This window comes from Sparus aurata, chromosome 3 (genome assembly GCF_900880675.1).
Source record: "Sparus aurata chromosome 3, fSpaAur1.1, whole genome shotgun sequence".
NCBI classification, from domain to species: domain Eukaryota; kingdom Metazoa; phylum Chordata; class Actinopteri; order Spariformes; family Sparidae; genus Sparus; species Sparus aurata.
The window spans coordinates 24589888-24610023 of NC_044189.1; the positions used below are offsets into that span (position 1 = coordinate 24589888).

General features: G+C 40.7%; 2 protein-coding genes across 9 annotated transcripts; both read left to right on the plus strand.

Annotated features, from left to right (window-relative positions):
* The first annotated feature begins 3394 nt into the window (after positions 1–3394).
* Positions 3395–10586, plus strand: LOC115578363 (homeodomain-interacting protein kinase 1-like). 2 transcript variants are annotated; one of them, XM_030411286.1, is made up of 15 exons: positions 3395–3660; positions 3752–3849; positions 5307–5517; positions 5772–5963; positions 6061–6242; positions 6356–6479; positions 6945–7055; positions 7193–7273; positions 7356–7504; positions 7630–7860; positions 8006–8170; positions 8373–8467; positions 8553–8733; positions 8865–9036; positions 9594–9731. In XM_030411286.1, exons 3-13 carry the CDS (start codon positions 5323–5325, stop codon positions 8675–8677), a joined length of 1650 nt encoding a protein of 549 aa, XP_030267146.1. In that variant the 5' UTR covers positions 3395–3660; positions 3752–3849; positions 5307–5322; the 3' UTR covers positions 8678–8733; positions 8865–9036; positions 9594–9731. The 2 variants fall into 2 exon arrangements, with proteins under 2 accessions (XP_030267146.1, XP_030267147.1); XM_030411287.1 differs by lacking the exons at positions 8373–8467; positions 8553–8733; positions 8865–9036 and adding an exon at positions 9857–10586 and having other exon boundaries at positions 9594–9764.
* Positions 10587–12739: 2153 nt separating this feature from the next.
* LOC115578481 (homeodomain-interacting protein kinase 1-like) lies at positions 12740–19634 on the plus strand. 7 transcript variants are annotated; one of them, XM_030411458.1, is made up of 15 exons: positions 12741–12968; positions 13060–13157; positions 14610–14820; positions 15075–15266; positions 15364–15545; positions 15659–15782; positions 16249–16359; positions 16497–16577; positions 16660–16808; positions 16939–17169; positions 17316–17480; positions 17683–17777; positions 17863–18043; positions 18175–18346; positions 18706–18848. In XM_030411458.1, the coding sequence occupies exons 3-13, from the start codon at positions 14626–14628 to the stop codon at positions 17985–17987; spliced, it is 1650 nt and encodes a 549-aa protein (XP_030267318.1). In that variant the 5' UTR covers positions 12741–12968; positions 13060–13157; positions 14610–14625; the 3' UTR covers positions 17988–18043; positions 18175–18346; positions 18706–18848. The 7 variants fall into 7 exon arrangements, with proteins under 7 accessions (XP_030267323.1, XP_030267322.1, XP_030267318.1 ...); XM_030411463.1 differs by lacking the exon at positions 17683–17777 and having other exon boundaries at positions 12740–12968; positions 17414–17480; XM_030411462.1 differs by lacking the exon at positions 15075–15266 and having other exon boundaries at positions 12740–12968.
* The last annotated feature ends 502 nt before the right edge of the window (positions 19635–20136 follow it).

Sequence of the window (20136 nt, forward strand, 5' to 3'; positions counted from 1 at the left end):
AGCGGCTCGAGAGCGGCGTGGAGACCCCTTTTAGCTCTCATGTTAGCTGCTCGCTGTAGCGCAGCGTCCAGGCTACCTTGTGACACCGGTTACCATCGGGTATTTTTCATTCCGCACTGTTCAAATGGTCGCTTAAAGCCATCGTTCCGAGCCGCATACATCGTTATTAAGCTGAAGCTAAGTCGGTGTGAAAACTGTACACTGTCATACAGCCTGCTGGTCAAACAGTCTGCAGAGTACGTTAACATCCAGCCCGAGCTCAGCGTGTGGTCAATCAGCTGTGGCAAATCGTGAGACGTCCAGATCAACCTGTGATACAAACACCAGTAGCGACAATGGTTCATAGGAAAGCCCAGACATGTATCTCACTCTCGGTGGTAACATGTATCAACAGTTAACCTGGACGCTACGCTCTTAGCGCTACAGCGAGCAGCTAAAAGCTAACTAGCAGCTAACTGCTAACAGCGGTGTCCACGCCGCTCTCGAGCCGCTCGGCGTGAACAAATGCTTAATACTGTTCCACACATGAGTTGTTTAAGAGTACAGAGATTCACGACAAAGATATGAGACCGACAACATGCACTTTTGGACGATTTGTGCTCTGTAGCGCTCGTCTAGCAGTGGTTTGCAAGTCGCAGCCCCGGCTTCTCCGTGTGGATAGAAGTGTTCAAGCCACGTCAAAACGAATACACGTATACATGACTTGGAGCGATGAGCAGAATGTTTTTCCTGGTTAGCGGACATGGCTCTCCAGACAGGATTCTCAAACCACACCACCAGCACATCTGGGACCCTCGCAAGTTAAAATGAACGCCAGTTAACCTGTCACACTGGTCGAGGCCATTAAGCTAACTGGAGCTGTTTCACAATGTTACAGAGAGCGAGGCTTGAGATCAGGAATCGTTTGCTTTTGTCTGGCTGTCCGATTTGACCAATCATGCTCTTGACTGAGGTTAGGACCTCCTACCTCCTCATTTACATATGGACACAGAAATACAGAAATAAATATATGTGGGTGAACAGAAATACAGAAATAAATAAATGTAGGTGAACAGAAATACAGAAATAAATAAATGTAGGTGAACAGAAATGTATAAATAAATAAAAAGCATTTATTCTTTTATTTATACTTTTATTTATTTATTTATACATTTATTTCAGCATTTATTTATTTATTCATTTATTTATGCATGTATTTATTTATGCATTTATTTATTTATACATTTATTTCAGCATTTATTTATTTATTTATTTATGTATTTATTTATGCATTTATGTATTTATTTATACTTATGTCAGGTTTGGTCCTCCATATGTGACAGCACCAAGTCAAGAGTGTGGGCAATGCAATGCACGAAACAGCAGGACGGGTAACGGTCCCTAACCTTGGCCTGCAGGCCATTTAGGTGGCATGTGTTTTAGGTATTTAGGTATGTTTGACCGACAAGTTTGACACCGCATTGCATTTCATCAACAGCGGCAAAAACATGCTCTGCTAGGGCCGTGGCTGTTCTGTCAGCGCTGACATCAGAAAAGCCCACAAATCTCTCTTCCACTTCTCCCTCTTTAGTGACATATCTCCAGACAGTAGAAAGCTGGGCGAAGTTGGACACATCAGTTGTCTCATCAAGTAGTATAGCTACAAAGCTTGCATCTTTGATTTCAGATTTTATCTCATTTAACACCACACTAGCCACAGCTTCAATCAAATCATTCTGAATGTGGCTTGACATGCCCGAGAACACAGTACATGTCTCCAAATGATGGGCAAGCCTCTCATCATATTTTCGGAGTAGATTGATAAGTTCAATGTAGTTACCGCGGTTGTCTGATCCATCCCCTTCTGTGTGCCCTCGAAATGCCTGTTCCTGTGCTCCAAGGTAGACAACGATGTCCACAAGCCTCCTCAACACGTCCCGGTTCTTTTTTACCCGCGCGTTGTGCTGCTCTGTGGCCAGTCGCAGTCCCTCATTCAGCTGATGATCAATCCGTGTGTTTCCAAATGTCTGCAGTTTTACCATACAAAGGATGTGCGAAGATGCACGCTCATGCTTGCTCATAGCATTGTGAAGGTTGTTTAAATCACCATAACCTGTCGTGGTCCAGACTGTGTGTTCCGTTGAAAAAAGGAGACAGGGCCAACAGAACAGTTTGCTAACCTGTGGACAGCCAGCTAGCCATTTATGTTTCTCATACGTGCTGGCTTGAAAGTGACGGACGAAATTATTTGCAGTTTTTGTTATATTTACTTCAGGAGTAGGCCTACCACTTGAAATTATAGTTTTCTTTTCCTCAAAAGTTCTCCGCGAAAACGGCACTGAACGCAAGGACTGAACAGAATTAATATTTTCACTCATTTTGACCCAGGCTACACGATGAAATGAACCACTGACAGTTTCCCGCTGAACAATTCAAACAAGTCAGTTTTGCGCATGCGCGTTGGCAGATAAGCTGCTTCATTGACAGCTTTTTTGCCATTCAAAATGCTCATCTACAGTAAACACAGCCTTTAGCAGTAACTGTACTACTCAGTGTCACAGTGCGCATGCGCGAAACAAGCTGTCAGCTTTCCAGCTTTTCGCAAGCAAAACGGGACAGATTAGGCACGGATTTAAGACCAAAACAGTAGAACTAAGGTATTGTATAATTGAACACACTGCCAGATTAATATTTTCAATTATTTTTATTGAAGGGCTTGGGCATGCACTGCATTTATAGCTTATTATGACCGCTCGCCCATGAATTAAAGGTACAAAACCAAAAACGTGCCTTCCTGCTGCTTTTGTAAGGGGCCTTTTGGCAAGTGGACATGTGCCTAGTTATCTGCTGGGCTCCACTTTTGGATGCAAACTTGTGCACCACAATTATCATAAACTTCAGTACAACACAAACAGTACAATGTTTAGACAGTCTCTTCTCTGGAGGTCTTTAATTTGTCATGTCTATGAAATGTGATTTTTAATCTCATCATTTGAATTATTTTCTGGTTTTAATCTTTATTTTCTTTAACTGGTGGAGACGGGTTTACATAGGAGGCAGGGGCATCCAAAAGCCTCTCTCCCTCTTTCTCTCTGGTTTATAATTTATTTATTGATCTCCGCCTCTATAACGTCCATTATTTTAGACCCTCACAACCTGAAGATTATAACTGGAGCTCTTGTACAAACACCTGCAGGACACACAACAGTCCCACAGTTTACATCTATCAATTCAAATAAACTTTATGGCATGCATGAAGTTACACCACTGACACATTTAAATGACATATTATAGAATGACGACATTTTACACAAGAAAACTAAATACATTAATTTGTTGCACAGAACCTGCATGGTCACACACACGCACGTAGGTACGCACGCACGCGCGTCACTGAAGGCCATGGAAACAGAACGTTGACCAAAGCTATAAAAGCTGCAGACCTCATTTATTTCTCATTCGCGCATTAAACTTTGACAAGTTGACCTACCGCGGATTTGTTGTTGGAAAGTTGCAATCTGGGAAACCCGATCGACTGGAAAACTTCTACTTAACCAAACCCTTTGGATTTTACCTGTTCACCTGGAAGACTTCAGCGCAGGGATACCTTTTTTGGATTATACCTGTTCACCTGAAGTCTTCATCGCTGACGAACCTTTTTTGAATTAAACCTGATCACCTGTAAGGCTTCATCTCAGACAAAGCTTTTGGATTATACCTTATCACCTGTAAGATTCTTTGCAAACAAATCTTTTGGATTACTTTGCTCTAGGACAACTACCGCCAGAAGAAGACCATCTTTAACTTCTGGAGAAGTGGCCTCCGGTTGACCCCCTGGGGCGAGACACCTGCTGTCCTGAGTCTCTGCAGGTAGGACATCTTTTATTATCACACCAAATGTATTAATTCATCTTCTTAAACGTGTAAAAGTTGTTTTCGGTTGACAATGTGCATATACTCTTGGTAAATTGGTGAATTTATAAATAGGATATTGATAGCATTTAAGCTAGCCTTTCGTAAACGGTCAGTTTTTGGTGATACTGGACGATTTCTCTGTGTAAAATGATTTTTAATGTTTAAGAATGTGCTGAAAGTCCCGCGACAGATGAGGAATGTGTTCACGGTTGTTTTGTGATTTTTAAATACTGTTATTTTTGTTTGAGGGATTAACTGTTTAGATAATTATGGTCGAACATTTAGGGGAAAAGATGGCGACAGGGCCTTTTTTTAAAAAAAACAACATTTTTGTCGCGTGCACCATGGAGACGATGGAACGTTAGGAGATGAGAACGTGCAGGTGTAAACACACCAGGCCGTCTCTCTGTGTACAGCTGAGATAGCTGCTGTAATTGTTGAAACTGAACTTAAGGTGTAACCGGATACGTTGTTAGAGAGAGTTCAAGTTCACACTTTTATTTATATAATATATATATATTCATATATGAAGGCCTTTTCACTGCTGTGTCCAGTCAGCGCTCAGAACTTGTACGTTACTTTACGTGTTGGTATTGACCATATTGGGCAGAGATGACAGTCAGGTCCTGCCGCCATACCACCGTCTCCTCCATGGTTTCAGACATGGTTCTGTTCTCGGAGGATATTCCTACTTGTGTTCTTTGGAGGATAGGCCTACTTACTTTACATTAGAGTTTTTCATAAAAAAATGAGTCAACTGGTACTCAAATCTGTGACACTGCATCATATTTTGTCCAGTTGTAAAATGAATTAATCCTGGAGATAAGTTGTTTGTTAATTTGACCTTTAAATGCATCAGTGAATACCCTAATCAGACTCATCTCTGTCTCTCCAATAGTTTTAATTTTATTGTCAAAGCCTCTTGTAATATTTGTGTTTAGTTCTTTTTCCCATTTCGCTTGAACATATTCCGTATTGTTCCCTTTCTGCCTCTGAAGACCCTGGTGTAGTTTAGACATTGTTTATGTTGTGTTGTAGGCTTCAATTAGGACATTAATCACTGCATTACACTCATCAGAGAATTCTGGTTTTATTAGTTTTTCATATAAATCACTAATCTGTGGATACCTGTAGAAATCATTAATATTTAGTGGAAATTCCCCTGATTTTGCTCAGACCTCAGATGATCAGTTGATCACTGAAATGTGGAATATGACATAAATACATGATTGTCCTTGTAAAGACCTGAAACGGCAGTTAAACATGTTTTGTGTCATCTAATCATTGACATGGAAGAAACCACAGGATGGTAGCAAAAATAAATATGCTCAATGTCTGAAACGTTGTTATGATCCTCCACAGGGAATGAAAGTAACATCTCCCTTGTCTTGTTTTCACCTGTTTTGTTTCAGTATTCTGAGAGACAATATGGGATCCAGCGTATCCAACGAGTCCACCTCATCTTCCGAGATGAACCCCGTCCAGCTCCCCAGCGTATATGACGTCCAGAAAGTTCTGGGAGAGGGCTGCTTTGGACAGGTGTTGAAATGTTGGAAAAAGGACATCAAGCAGACTGTGGCTGTGAAGATTCCTAAATTCTTTGACGAAGACACCGTCAATGAGGTGAGAGGTGTTGATTTTGATGTTCACGGTTGTAAAAGATAGTGTATAGTCAGAGGTGCAGTAACTGACTCATGCAAACAAGCAATTCCTTTTGATTTAAGCTACTTTAAGCCATCTGCAAATGTCACTAAATAAAGATATAGTTATTAAAGTTTACACTAACTTTTAAGCACCACATTATAAAGACTTCACACGTTGACACATTAACTGACTGTAAAAAAAATAATCATATCAAACTTGCTGCGTGTCTCCAGGTTTCCATGCTGAGACGGTTCAAGCGCCTCAAACTCGACCAGCACAACATCGTCGAGTTCATCGATTACTTTCAAACCAAACATGGAAAGGCAATCGTGTTGGAGATGTTGGATATCAGCCTGGGCGACTACCTTGAAATGACAAGTTTTGCGCCTATGCTTCTGAGTGACATCAGCAGCATCATCCAGCAGGTACAGAAACCATCAGCACCATCAGATAGAAAACAAAGCACTGAGCACTCTGTCACTTTTAAGCTTTGGTACATTCTTACTGACCTTGTACTTACAGATGGGGACAGCATTTGAGGCGTTGAAGGGGATTGGGGTGATCCATGGTGACGTGCACCTCTTCAACATCATGATGGAGAATCACCAAACACGACCCTTCAGAGTCAAGCTTATTGACTTCGGTGGTGCCATTTCCACATCAGAAGCCACCCAGGGCAAGCTCCTGCAACCGCTGGCTTTTAGGTGGGCTTCATTCTTTTTATTACTACACTGGACTGAGTTAGTAGTTTACAATTTATTGCTCCTTCCCTATGACAGTGTAAACATCCTGTGTAATATTTGTTCTTCACATTCAGGTCTCCAGAAATCATACTGGGCTGTCCATTTTCTGAGGCCATTGACATGTGGTCCCTGGGCTGTCTGATGTTCATCATGATCTGCGGCAAACAGCTGTTCAGTGGATGCTGTGGATATGAAGTAGTAAGTCACATTTGTCACCAGTTTGTCAGTTAGTCATACTTGTGTGTCATCACCCGTGCTTGTGGTTTTGCTGTAATTGATGCTCCATGTACAACAATGAGTAATCTAAAGGTGGGAATCGAAAGGAAATTTTGAAAATAGGAAATGAGAAACCATCCTAGTGTTTTGTTCAAACAGATGAAAAAATGCTCTTAATTTACTTTGAGTGTGACAAGAGAAGTAATCTTATGTTTATTGGTTCAAAGAACTTTGTACCTTAGCTACGATGGCAGGTGTTAGCATTAGCATGTTGTAAAAGGATGACCTGCCCTACTTTGCCTCTGATTGGCCAATCTTAGTCCTCGTGCTTCAACTAACCAGACCGACGAGAACTGGCCTGTCTGATACGGCGATGCATTACTTTGCCCTCCTGACAACAATACTTCCTCTTACATGTTTTGATGTAATGCTGTGTTTAATCTCCAGCTGCGGAGCATCATTAATCTACTAGGTCAGCCAGAAGACCTTGTTCTCAGTACTGGTCTAAGGACAAAGAAGTACTTCAACTGGACTGAGTCAAACAGCTGGGAGCTCAAGGTACCACAGTGAAACCTTCTCTGACCTTTAATCTTTTATCAGATTTTTTTCTTGTTAACATTTCCCTACATTTAACAGTCTGTCATTCCGATTGATTCTGAAGAACATTGATACAAACACTTTGAACCTTCTTTCAGACATCTTTTGAGTATTTCAGATGTCACCTGAGCAGTGTCAACAAGGACCACAATCTCCAGTCTCTGGACGATCTCAAAGAAGTAAGTGTGAAGTAACTTTGATTGTCACAATGATCGATTGTCTTTTCTCGATGGTGGATTTGACCGTTGTTTCCTCAACTAGATTCGTCTAGAGGAAAATAATGAAGCTGAGGCCGCAGAGCGAGAGCAGTGCATCGAGCTCCTGAAGGCAATGCTGAAGACGGATGAGGATGAGAGGATCACTCCCCGTGAAGTCCTCATTCATCCGTTTTTCACCAAAGACTACCCAAAGTAAGTGTGTATGTGATGTGAGTCCTATAAGTAGTGCTTTGTTAGTTAGTGATGATTTATCATTTGACCAGTGTCCTGTCGTGTTTCTGGGATATGAGTGTAACAGCGACTGTGTCTTTTTGTAGCAATGGGGCTTTGGCAGCTGCATCCTCTTTGGTCCGATGGAAGCCAATGGAAAATCTGGCGAGTGCACTCGGTGAGCCTGCTACCACTCCTCTGATGGATGACGTAAGCACCGTCATCCAAACAGACGGCTGCACGCCATCTCCAGAAGTTCCACCAGCAGGTGTGATCCAAGTTCTGCCAGCGACAGCTGAGAACACGCTGCTGCTGGAAGGTCAGGGGAGCAAAGTCAGGTGAGATGTCTTCCTCTGGTCACGACACCCATTTTTCAGATTAAAAAAATAGTTCAGATCGCCAAAAATAATAGCAGAGACATGATTCTTGATGATGTCATGACAGTAACAGGATAATTGTGTGTGTGTGTGTTTTCATGTTCAGTGGCAGGACTTACATTGTCAAGTTCTCAGGAAGTTCGGCCTTCACTTCCGTGTTCTCAAATAAGGACTGCACTCCATCTCCCACGTTTCTGCTCTCAGGTGTGATCCTGGTTCGGCCTGTGATAGCCCAGCACACGCTGATGGAAGATCAGGAGAGTGCAGTCAGGTGAGATGATGAAAAATAGTTTCAAAAACTGTTGCCTTGTTTTTCACTCACTTCCACATCAAATCAAGACTTACTACAAGAGGTTTTAGTCCACAGGAGCGTCGGAAAGAACAAAAATTAAAAGTTCTTAGTTGCATATGATCAGGATGTGATGACAATATCAGGAATGACAGTCTAACTGACATTTTTGTGGTGTTTTCAGTTTTCAGTCTGGCCTGAATGAAACATCATGGTCCTCAGTGATCAACACTGAAAGTAGCACAGAGTCCTCGGTATGTGAGGACTCGGGCTCAGGTGGTACGTAACAGACACGTCAACTTGCGTCTGAACTGTCGTGCAATTTGGAGTATGGCTGAGGTCGTCAGTGTCCTTTGACTTTCAGAAAACATGGGGGCAGAGAAGAAGCCTCAGAAGAAAAGGAATTGCTTCCGACGTGTCTTCTCCTGGATGAAGAAGACCTTCAGGTCATGTGTTACCTCTGTTGATGCTTCGGCCTGTGACAGCTGAGCATGAAGCATGAGCATGAACATGCTGCCGCTGGAAGGTCAGGGGGGCAAAGTCAGGTGAGATGTCTTTCTCAAGTCACGACACCGATTTCTCAGATCAGTCAGTAGTTCAGCTCCCCAGAAATAATAGCAGTTACATGGTTCAAGACAGTGACAGAATCATTGTGTGTGTGTGTTTACATATTCAGTGGCAGGACTTACATTGTCAAGACCTCAGGAAGTTCAGGTTTCACTTCCTTGAGTGAGTACTGTGACTGTGAGCCTGCTGCCCCTCCTCTGACAGATGATGATGTCATTAACATCCAACCAGCCTGCGACAGCCCAGCGCACACTGCTGGAAGATCAGGAGATTGCAGTCAGGTGAGATGATGAAAAATAGTATCAAAACCTGTTTGACTTTCACTCACTAGATCCTGATCTAGCTTTAAATAGATACAAAGTTCAGCACCATTACAGAGGACCAATTTTACATTTTATTAGATTTCATTTTATTGGCACAAAACAACTTCCCCACTGTGAACAATAACACTGAGATACAATGGTTCCTGCTACAGGATCTTAACGGGGCAGTATTTTTAATCCGAAGAGAAAGATCTTCACTGACTGAAATTTTTTTTATACTTACAAACTTAATAAACAGTCTCTCTTTGTTTTCATGACTGAATAAACAAGGTGATCTTAAAGGACAACACAATGTCATACTGTTTTACTTTGTTTATAGCACCTTTCTAGCCTTAAACAATATTCTGGAGACTGAATTGTGCATCGTTATAAAAGTTGTGATGCTCAAATTAATGTCTTTTGATCCAATATTAGTATTCAGATGTAGTTTACTGCAGATGTAAGAAGAGGTATCTTATTTTAAAGTGTTTTAAAAGTTTTAGAAGATTGATCTGTGTTTTTGTCTGTTGGTGTAGCAGCGTCAGTGGTGGCATCCACCTCACGGGCAGCTGTGATGGAGGCCTCGACCTGTCAGAGAGCTGTGGAGGAACCACGTCCCCCGCAGACAGTCCCGGTCCTCTCACAGAACACACCAGCGGACAGCCATGGTGCAGCTGCCGCACACACAGACTCCAGTGACCGTGCATGTGAGTGACATGTATCATGGAGTACATTGTAAGCCCCGCCTCCTGACTGCATGATCTTGAAACAGCAGTCACATCTCTGTCCTCCTCTGCAGGACTCACACATAGTCCAGCCAATCAGAGGATGTGGAGCATCACCTGGTGATGGAGCAGCTTGATCCTCCACCAAGTCCACCCAGCGCAGAGCATCAGCTGCCCTCCTCTCCTCACTGTGGACTTCTGTGATGTCATGCAGATGGATCAATGGATGTGTAGATAGATGTACAGATAGATGTTTATATAAATATATAAATAGATATATAGAGACATGTCTAGATAGATTTTAAGATAGATGTATGAATTGATGTGTGTATATACTATATATATATGTATGGATTGATGTATAGATATTTGTATGGATTGATGTTTAGATCTATGCATAGATATATGTATAGATTGATGTATAGATATGTGTGTAGATTGATGTGTAGATATATGTATGGATATATGTACAGATAGATGTTTACATAAATGTATAGATAGATATCTAGAGAGATGTAGAGATATATGTTCAGATGTATGTATAGATGTCTAGATAGATTTTAAGATAGATGTATGAATTGATGTGTATAATGTATGAATTGATGTGTATATGTGTGTATGGATTGATGTTTAGATATGTGTATATATATACATAGATGTATGTATAGATTGATGTGTAGATATATGTATAGATATATTTACAGATATATGTATGGATTGATGCTTACATAGATGTATAGATAGATGTAGAGATATATGTATCGACAGATAAGATTTTATTACAGTAAACTTTTTTAAATTGTATTTCATCAGTTCAATATGATTCATTTTCTGTATTTACATTCTAAATACACCAAAACCTTTGTTGCATCACACTGACTTTTTTTTTTTTTTCTAATTCATATTTTTTCACAGTAGAGTTTAATTAATTGATAACTACAGGATACATAAAGCTGTGTTTAACATAATTAATAACTTGATACATGAGACAGAGACAAAAGCCAAAGCTCCGTACACATTAAGGATCAGAAACCACAGCAGTGTTTAAGCCAGTAACTGCAGTGGTTCATCAGTGGGAAATGTTCCTTATACAAGGTAAACAAACACAACAACAACACAAACAAACAATAAGTCAGGGTGCTATTTCTAGCAAATATGGATAGGGTGTGGTAGCCACAACTCCACAAAAAGCTGTTTTTGAGGTGTTAGTGCTTCGTCTACACTCATTTGTATTTCTGGGCATCCTGACACGCTGGGACGTGTTGTTGACTCCTGCTGTCCTCAATTTGAATGAAAGCATTAAAGTGAAAAGTTTTTAAATTGTCTTAACCAGTAATACCTGTCTTGGCAGGTAGTCCAGTCATTTATTTTAGAGAAATGGAGAAAATATTGTGTATGTTGTATGTGTTTTTATATGGTAATATGTATTATATAATACAGTCTTATGTGTATGTATTGAGATAGATAGATAGATAGAAAGATAGATAGTTTTTACTTTTTTAATTTGTGTATGTTCATTCGAGGTCAAAATTGTACATACATTTGTAAAGAACATGTACATGATGGCAGTCTGGAGATCCAATGATCTCATTTTTCTGTGATGGGTGGCAAAACACATTCATGATGTTTGGTTCAATAATGAAATTTATTAAAGGTCTGGGTCAAAAAGAGCTGTAAGTAATTATCAACTGCCTTAAAATGCAGTCATAAATCACATGAAGAAACAAGTAGTGTAAGACTGTTACATCAAGTCCAACAGCACATCTTTTACACACATTTAATGAAACACATGTTACAGAAAAGGTCTTAAATTATGGGCTAATGTTAGCTTGCCTAGAGAATTGTAGCCAGTTAGAAACTGGTATTAACACTGTTAATACTGTATTATGTATTTAAGTAAATGTAGCAATACCACAGTGTAAAAAATTTAATAAGTAAATATGCATCATATTCAGAAATGGACAGTGGTCGTATCTGCAGAAGACTAATTAGTCATGTCCAACATCAGGATATTGTATAGATATGACCAGTAACAGAGCACAAGTGATTCCTGCTGTCTGGATATTTCAAAATAGTTTAAGTCAGATCTTATGTATGTGTGACTCTCACATCTGAGTCAGGAAAGACTAGTATTACACCATGTGTCATATTTCAACTTGATCAACTGGTCTGTTAATAACAGAAAAAAAATGTAACAGGAAATGAACAGAAACGACAGAAAACGATTTGAGTGCATATAACTCACTTTTATGATACTAATTAAAGGTACAAAACCAAAAACGTGCCTTCCTGCTGCTTTTCTAAGGGGCCTTTTGGCAAGTGGACATGTGCCTAGTTATCTGCTGAGCTCCACTTTTGGATGCAAACTTGTACACCACAATTATTATAAACTTCAGTACAACACAAACAGTACAATGTTTAGACAGTCTCTTCTCTGGAGGGTGGGAAGGTCTTTAATTTGTCATGTCTATGAAATGTGATTTTTAATCTCATCATTTGAATTATTTTCTGGTTTTAATCTTTATTTTCTTTAACTGGTGGAAACGGGTTTACATAGGAGGCAGGGGTGTCCAAAAGCCTCTCTCCCTCTTTCTCTCTGGTTTATAATTTATTTATTGATCTCCGCCTCTATAACGTTCATTATTTTAGACCCTCACAACCTGAAGATTATAACTGGAGCTCTTGTACAAACACCTGCAGGACACACAACAGTCCCACAGTTTATATCTATCAATTCAAATAAACTTTATTGGCATGAATGAAGTTACACCACTGACACATTTAAATGACATATTATAGAATGACGACATTTTACACAAGAAAACTAAATACATTCATTTGTTGCACAGAACCTGCATGGTCACGCACACGCACGTAGGTACGCACGCACGCGCGTCACTGAAGGCCATGGAAACAGAACGTTGACCAAAGCTATAAAAGCTGCAGACCTAATTTATTTCTCATTCGCGCATTAAACTTTGACAAGTTGACCAACCGCGGATTTGTTGTTGGAAAGTTGCAATCTGGGAAACCCGATCGACTGGAAAACTTCTATTTAACCAAACCATTTGGATTTTACCTGTTCACCTGGAAGACTTCAGCGCAGAGATACCTTTTTTGGATTATACCTGTTCACCTGAAGTCTTCATCTCTGACGAACCTTTTTTGGATTAAACCTGATCACCTGTAAGGCTTCATCTCAGACAAAGCTTTTGGATTATACCTAATCACCTGTAAGATTCTTTGCAAACAAACCTTTTGGATTACTTTGCTCTAGGACAACTACTGCCAGAAGAAGACCATCTTTAACTTCTGGAGAAGTGGCCTCCGGTTGACCCCCTGGGGCGAGGCACCTGCTGTCCTGAGTCTCTGCAGGTAGGACATCTTTTATTATCACACCAAATGTATTAATTCATCTTCTTAAACGTGTAAAAGTTGGTTTCGGTTGACAATGTGCATATACTCTTGGTAAATTGGTGAATTTATAAATAGGATATTGATAGCATTTAAGCTAGCCTTTCTTAAACGGTCAGTTTTTGGTGATACTGGACGATTTCTCCGTGTAAAATGATTTTTAATGTTTAAGAATGTGCTGAAAGTCCCGCGACAGATGAGGAATGTGTTCACGGTTGTTTAGTGATTTTTAAATACTGTTATTTTTGTTTGAGGGATTAAATGTTTAGATAATTATGGTCGAACATTTAGGGGAAAAGATGGCGACCGGGCCTTTTTTTAAAAAAACATTTTTGTCGCGTGCACCATGGAGACGATGGAACGTTAGGAGATGAGAACGTGCAGGTGTAAACACACCAGGCCGTCTCTCTGTGTACAGCTGAGATAGCTGATGTAATTGTTGAAACTGAAATTAGGGTGTAACCGGATACTTGTTGGAGAGAGTTCAAGTTCACACTTTTATTTATTTAATATATATATATTCATATATGAAGGCCTGTTCACTGCTGTGTCCTGTCAGCGCTCAGAACTTGTACGTTACTTTACGTGTTGGTATTGAAAAGTTTGGGCAGAGATGACAGTCACGTCCTGCCTCCATACCACCGTCTCCTCCATGGTTTCAGACATGGTTGTGTTCTCGGAGGATATTCCTACTTGTGTTCTTTGGAGGATAGGCCTACTTACTTTACATGAGAGTTTTTCATAAAAAAATGAGTCAACTGGTACTCAAATCTGTGACACTGCATCATATTTTGTCCAGTTGTAAAATGAATTAATCCTGGAGATAAGTTGTTTGTTAATTTGACCTTGAAATGCATCAGTGAATACCCTAATCAGACTCATCTCTGTCTCTCCAATAGTTTTAATTTTATTGTCAAAGCCTCTTGTAATATTTGTGTTTAGTTCTTTTTCCCATTTCGCTTGAACATATTCAGTATTGTTCCCTTTCTGCCTCTGAAGACCCTGGTGTAGTTTAGACATTGTTTATGTTGTGTTGTAGGCTTCAATTAGGACATTAATCACTGCATTACACTCATCAGAGAATTCTGGTTTTATTAGTTTTTCATATAAATCACTAATCTGTGGATACCTGTAGAAATCATTAATATTTAGTGGAAATTCCCCTGATTTTGCTCAGACCTCAGATGATCAGTTGATCACTGAAATGTGGAATACGACATAAATACATGATTGTCCTTGTAAAGACCTGAAACGGCAGTTAAACATGTTTTGTGTCATGTAATCATTGACATGGAAGAAACCATAGGATGGAAGCAAAAAGAAATATACTCAATGTCTGAAGCGTTGTTATGATCCTCCACAGGGAATGAAAGTAACATCTCCCTTGTCTTGTTTTCACCTGTTTTGTTTCAGTATTCTGAGAGACAATATGGGATCCAGCGTATCCAACGAGTCCACCTCATCTTCCGAGATGAACCCCGTCCAGCTCCCCAGCGTATATGACGTCCAGAAAGTTCTGGGAGAGGGCTGCTTTGGACAGGTGTTGAAATGTTGGAAAAAGGACATCAAGCAGACTGTGGCTGTGAAGATTCCTAAATTCTTTGACGAAGACACCGTCAATGAGGTGAGAGGTGTTGATTTTGATGTTCACGGTTGTAAAAGATAGTGTATAGTCAGAGGTGCAGTAACTGACTCATGCAAACAAGCAATTCCTTTTGATTTAAGCTACTTTAAGCCATCTGCAAATGTCACTAAATAAAGATATAGTGATTAAAGTTTACACTAACTTTTAAGCACCACATTATAAAGACTTCACACGTTGACACATTAACTGACTGTAAAAAAAATAATCATATCAAACTTGCCGCGTGTCTCCAGGTTTCCATGCTGAGACGGATCAAGCGCCTCAAACTCGACCAGCACAACATCGTCGAGTTCATCGATTACTTTCAAACCAAACATGGAAAGGCAATCGTGTTGGAGATGTTGGATATCAGCCTGGGCGACTACCTTGAAATGACAAGTTTTGCGCCTATGCTTCTGAGTGACATCAGCAGCATCATCCAGCAGGTACAGAAACCATCAGTACCATCAGATAGAAAACAAAGCACTGAGCACTCTGTCACTTTTAGGCTTTGGTACATTCTCACTGACCTTGTACTTACAGATGGGGACAGCATTTGAGGCACTGAAGGGGATTGGGGTGATCCATGGTGACGTGCACCTCTTCAACATCATGATGGAGAATCACCAAACACGACCCTTCAGAGTCAAGCTCATTGACTTCGGTGGTGCCATTTCCACATCAGAAGCCACCCAGGGCAAGCTCCTGCAACCGCTGGCTTTTAGGTAGGCTTCATTCTTTTTATTACTACACTGGACTGAGTTAGTAGTTTACAATTTATCGCTCCTTCCCTATCACAGTGTAAACATCCTGTGTAATATTTGTTCTCCACATTCAGGTCTCCAGAAATCATACTGGGCTGTCCATTTTCTGAGGCCATTGACATGTGGTCCCTGGGCTGTCTGATGTTCATCATGATCTGCGGCAAACAACCGTTCAGTGGATGCTGTGGATATGACATGGTAAGTCACATTTGTCACCAGTTTGTCAGTTACTCATACTTGTGTGTCATCACCCGTGCTTGTGGTTTTGCTGTAATTGATGCTCCATGTACAACAATGAGTAATCTAAAGGTGGGAATCGAAAGGAAATTTTGAAAATAGGAAATGAGAAACCATCCTAGTGTTTTGTTCAAACAGATGAAAAAATGCTCTAAATTTACTCTGAGTGCGACAGAAAGAAGTAATCTTATGTTTACTGGTTCAAAGAACTTTGTACCTTAGCTACGATGGGAGGTGTTAGCATTAGCATGTTGTCAAAGGATGATCTGCCCTACTTTGCCTCTGATTGGCCAATCTTAGTCCTCGTGCTTCAACCGACCAGACCGACGAGAACTGGCCTGTCTGATACGGCGATGCATTACTTTGCCCTCCTGACAACAATACTTCCTCTTACATGTTTTGATGTAATGCTGTGTTTAATCTCCAGCTGCGGAGCATCATTAATCTACTAGGTCAGCCAGAAGACCTTGTTCTCAGTACTGGTCTAAGGACAAAGAAGTACTTTAACTGGACTGAGTCAAACAGCTGGGAGCTCAAGGTACCACAGTGAAACCTTCTCTGACCTTTAATCTTTTATCAGATTTTTTTCTTGTTAACATTTCCCTACATTTAACAGTCTATCATTCCGATTGATTCTGAAGAGCATTGATACAAACACTTTGAACCTTCTTTCAGACATCTTTTGAGTATTTCAGATGTCACCTGAGCAGTGTCAACAAGGACCACAATCTCCAGTCTCTGGACGATCTCAAAGAAGTAAGTGTGAAGTAACTTTGATTGTCACTATGATCGATTGTCTTTTCTCGATGGTGGATTTCACCGTTGTTTCCTCAACTAGATTCGTCTAGAGGAAAATAATGAAGCTGAGGCCACAGAGCGAGAGCAGTGCATCGAGCTCCTGAAGGCAATGCTGAAGACGGATGAGGATGAGAGGATCACTCCCCGTGAAGTCCTCATTCATCCGTTTTTCACCAAAGTCTACCCAAAGTAAGTGTTTATATGATGTGAGTCCTATAGTTGGTGCTTTGTTAGTTGGTGATGATCATCATCATCATTTGATCAGTGTCCTGTCGTGTTTCCGGGATATGAGTGTAACAGCGACTGTGTCTTTTTGTAGCAATGGGGCTTTGGCAGCCGCATCCTCTTTGGTCCGATGGAAGCCAATGGAAAATCTGGCAAGTGCGCTCGGTGAGCCTGCTACCACTCCTCTGATGGATGACGAAAGCACCGTCATCCAACCAGACGGCTGCACGCCATCTCCAGAAGTTCCACCAGCAGGTGTGATCCAAGTTCTGCCAGCGACAGCTGAGAACACGCTGCTGCTGGAAGGTCAGGGGAGCAAAGTCAGGTGAGATGTCTTTCCTCTGGTCACGACACCCATTTTTCAGATTAAAAAAACAGTTCAGATCGCCAGAAATTATAGCAGAGACATGATTCTTGATGATGTCATGACAGTAACAGGATAATTGTGTGTGTGTGTGTTTTCATGTTCAGTGGCAGGACTTACATTGTCAAGTTCTCAGGAAGTTCGGCCTTCACTTCCGTGTTCTCGAATAAGGACTGCACTCCATCTCCCACGTTTCTGCTCTCAGGTGTGATCCTGGTTCGGCCTGCGATAGCCCAGCGCACGCTGATGGAAGATCAGGAGAGTGCAGTCAGGTGAGACGATGAAAAATAGTTTCAGAACCTGTTGCCTTGTTTTTCACTCACTTCCACATCAAATCAAGACTTACTACAAGAGGTTTTAGTCCACAGGAGCCTCAGAAACAACAAAAATGAAAAGTTCTTAGTTGCATATGATCAAGATGTGATGACAATATCAGGAATGACAGTCTAACTAACATTTTTGTGGTGTTTTCAGTTTTCAGTCTGGCCTGAATGAAACGTCATGGTCCTCAGTGATCAACACTGAAAGTAGCACAGAGTCCTCCGTATGTGAGGACTCAGGCTCATGTGGTACGTAACAGACACGTCAACTTGCGTCTGAACTGTCGTGCAATTTGGAGTATGGCTGAGGTCTTCAATGTCCTTCGACTTTCAGAAAACATGGGGGCAGAGAAGAAGCCTCAGAAGAAAAGGAATTGCTTCCGACGTGTCTTCTCCTGGATGAAGAAGACCTTCAGGTCATGTGTTACCTCTGTTGATGCTTCGGCCTGTGACAGCTGAGCATGAAGCATGAGCATGAACATGCTGACGCTGGAAGGTCAGGGGGGCAAAGTCAGGTGAGATGTCTTTCTCTAGTCTCGACACCCATTTCTCAGATCAGTCAGTAGTTCAGCTCCCCAGAAATAATAGCAGATACATGGTTCAAGACAGTGACGGAATAATTTTGTGTGTGTGTTTACATATTCAGTGGCAGGACTTACATTGTCAAGACCTCGGGAAGTTCAGGTTTCGCTTCCTTGAGTGAGTACTGTGACTGTGAGCCTGCTGCCCCTCCTCTGACAGATGATGATGTCATTAACATCCAACCAGCCTGCGACAGCCCAGCGCACACTGCTGGAAGATCAGGAGATTGCAGTCAGGTGAGATGATGAAAAATAGTATCAAAACCTGTTTGACTTTCACTCACTAGATCCTGATATAGCTTTAAATAAATACAAAGTTCAGCACCATTACAGAGGACCAATTGTACATTTTATTAGATTGCATTTTATTGGCGCAAAACAACTTCCCCACTGTGAACAATAACACTGAGATACAATGGTTCCTGCTACAGGATCTTTAACGGGGCAGTATTTTTAATCCGAAGAGAAAGATCTTCACTGACTGAAATTTTTAGTATTCAGATGTAGTTTACTGCAGATGTAAGAAGAGGTATCTTATTTTAAAGTGTTTTTAAAAGTTTTAGAAGATTGATCTGTGTTTTTGTTTGTTGGTGTAGCAGCGTCAGTGGTGGCATCCACCTCACGGGCAGCTGTGATGGAGGCCTGGACCTGTCAGAGAGCTGTGGAGGAACCACGTCCCCCGCAGACAGTCCCGGTCCTCTCACAGCACACACCAGCAGACAGCCGTGGTGCAGCTGCCGCACACACAGACTCCAGTGACCGTGCATGTGAGTGACATGTATCACCTGCCACAGGAGTACATTGTAAGCCCCGCCTCCTGACTGCATGATCTTGAAACAGCAGTCACATCTCTGTCCTCCTCTGCAGGACTCACACATAGTCCTGCCAATCAGAGGATGTGGAGCAACACCTGGTGATGGAGCAGCTTGATCCTCCACCAAGTCCACCCAGCGCAGAGCATCAGCTGCCCTCCTCTCCTCACTGTGGACTTCTGTGATGTCATGCAGATGGATCAATGGATGTGTAGATAGATGTACATAGATAGATGATAGATGATGATGATAGATAGATGTTTATATAAATATATAAATAGATATCTAGAGACATGTAGAGATATATGTTCAGTTTAATAGATAAATGTCTAGATAGATTTTAAGATAGATGTATGAATTGATGTGTATATATATATATGTATGGATTGATGTGTAGATATATGTACAGATAGATGTTTACATAAATGTATAAATAGATATCTAGAGAGATGTAGAGATATATGTTCAGATGTATGTATAGATAGATGTCTCGATAGATGTTATGAATTGATGTGTATATGTGTGCATGGATTGATGTTTAGATATGTGTAAATATATACATAGATGTATAGATGTATGTATAGATTGATGTATAGATAGATAGATGTGTAGATTGATGTGTGGATATATGTATAGATAGATGTAGAGATATATGTATCGACAGATAAGATTTTGTTACAGTAAACCTTTTAAATTGTATTTCATCAGCTCAATATGATTCATTTTCTGTAATTACAGTGTAAATACACCAAAACCTTTTTGCATCACACTGACTTTTTTTCCTTCCAAAATTAATATTTTTTCACAGTAGAGTTTAATTAATTGATAACTACAGGATACATAAAGCTGTGTTTAACATAATTGCTGGAAAACAAACAACATAAACAACAACAAAAAATAAGTCAGGGTGCTACATCTGGCAAATATGGATAGGTTGTGGTAACCACAACTCCACAAAAAGCTGTTTTTGAGGTGTAAGTGCTTCGTCTACACTCATTTGTATATCCGGGCATCCTGACACGCTGGGACATGTTGTTGACTCCTGCTGTCCTCAATTTGAATGATAGCATTAAAGTTTAAATTGTCTTAACCAATAATACCTGTCTTGGCAAGTAGTCCGGTCATTTATTTTAGAGAAATTGAGAAAATGTTGTGTATTTATATGTTATAATGCAGTAACTAAAAACATTGACAAACCATGTGCCCTTGTCAGCC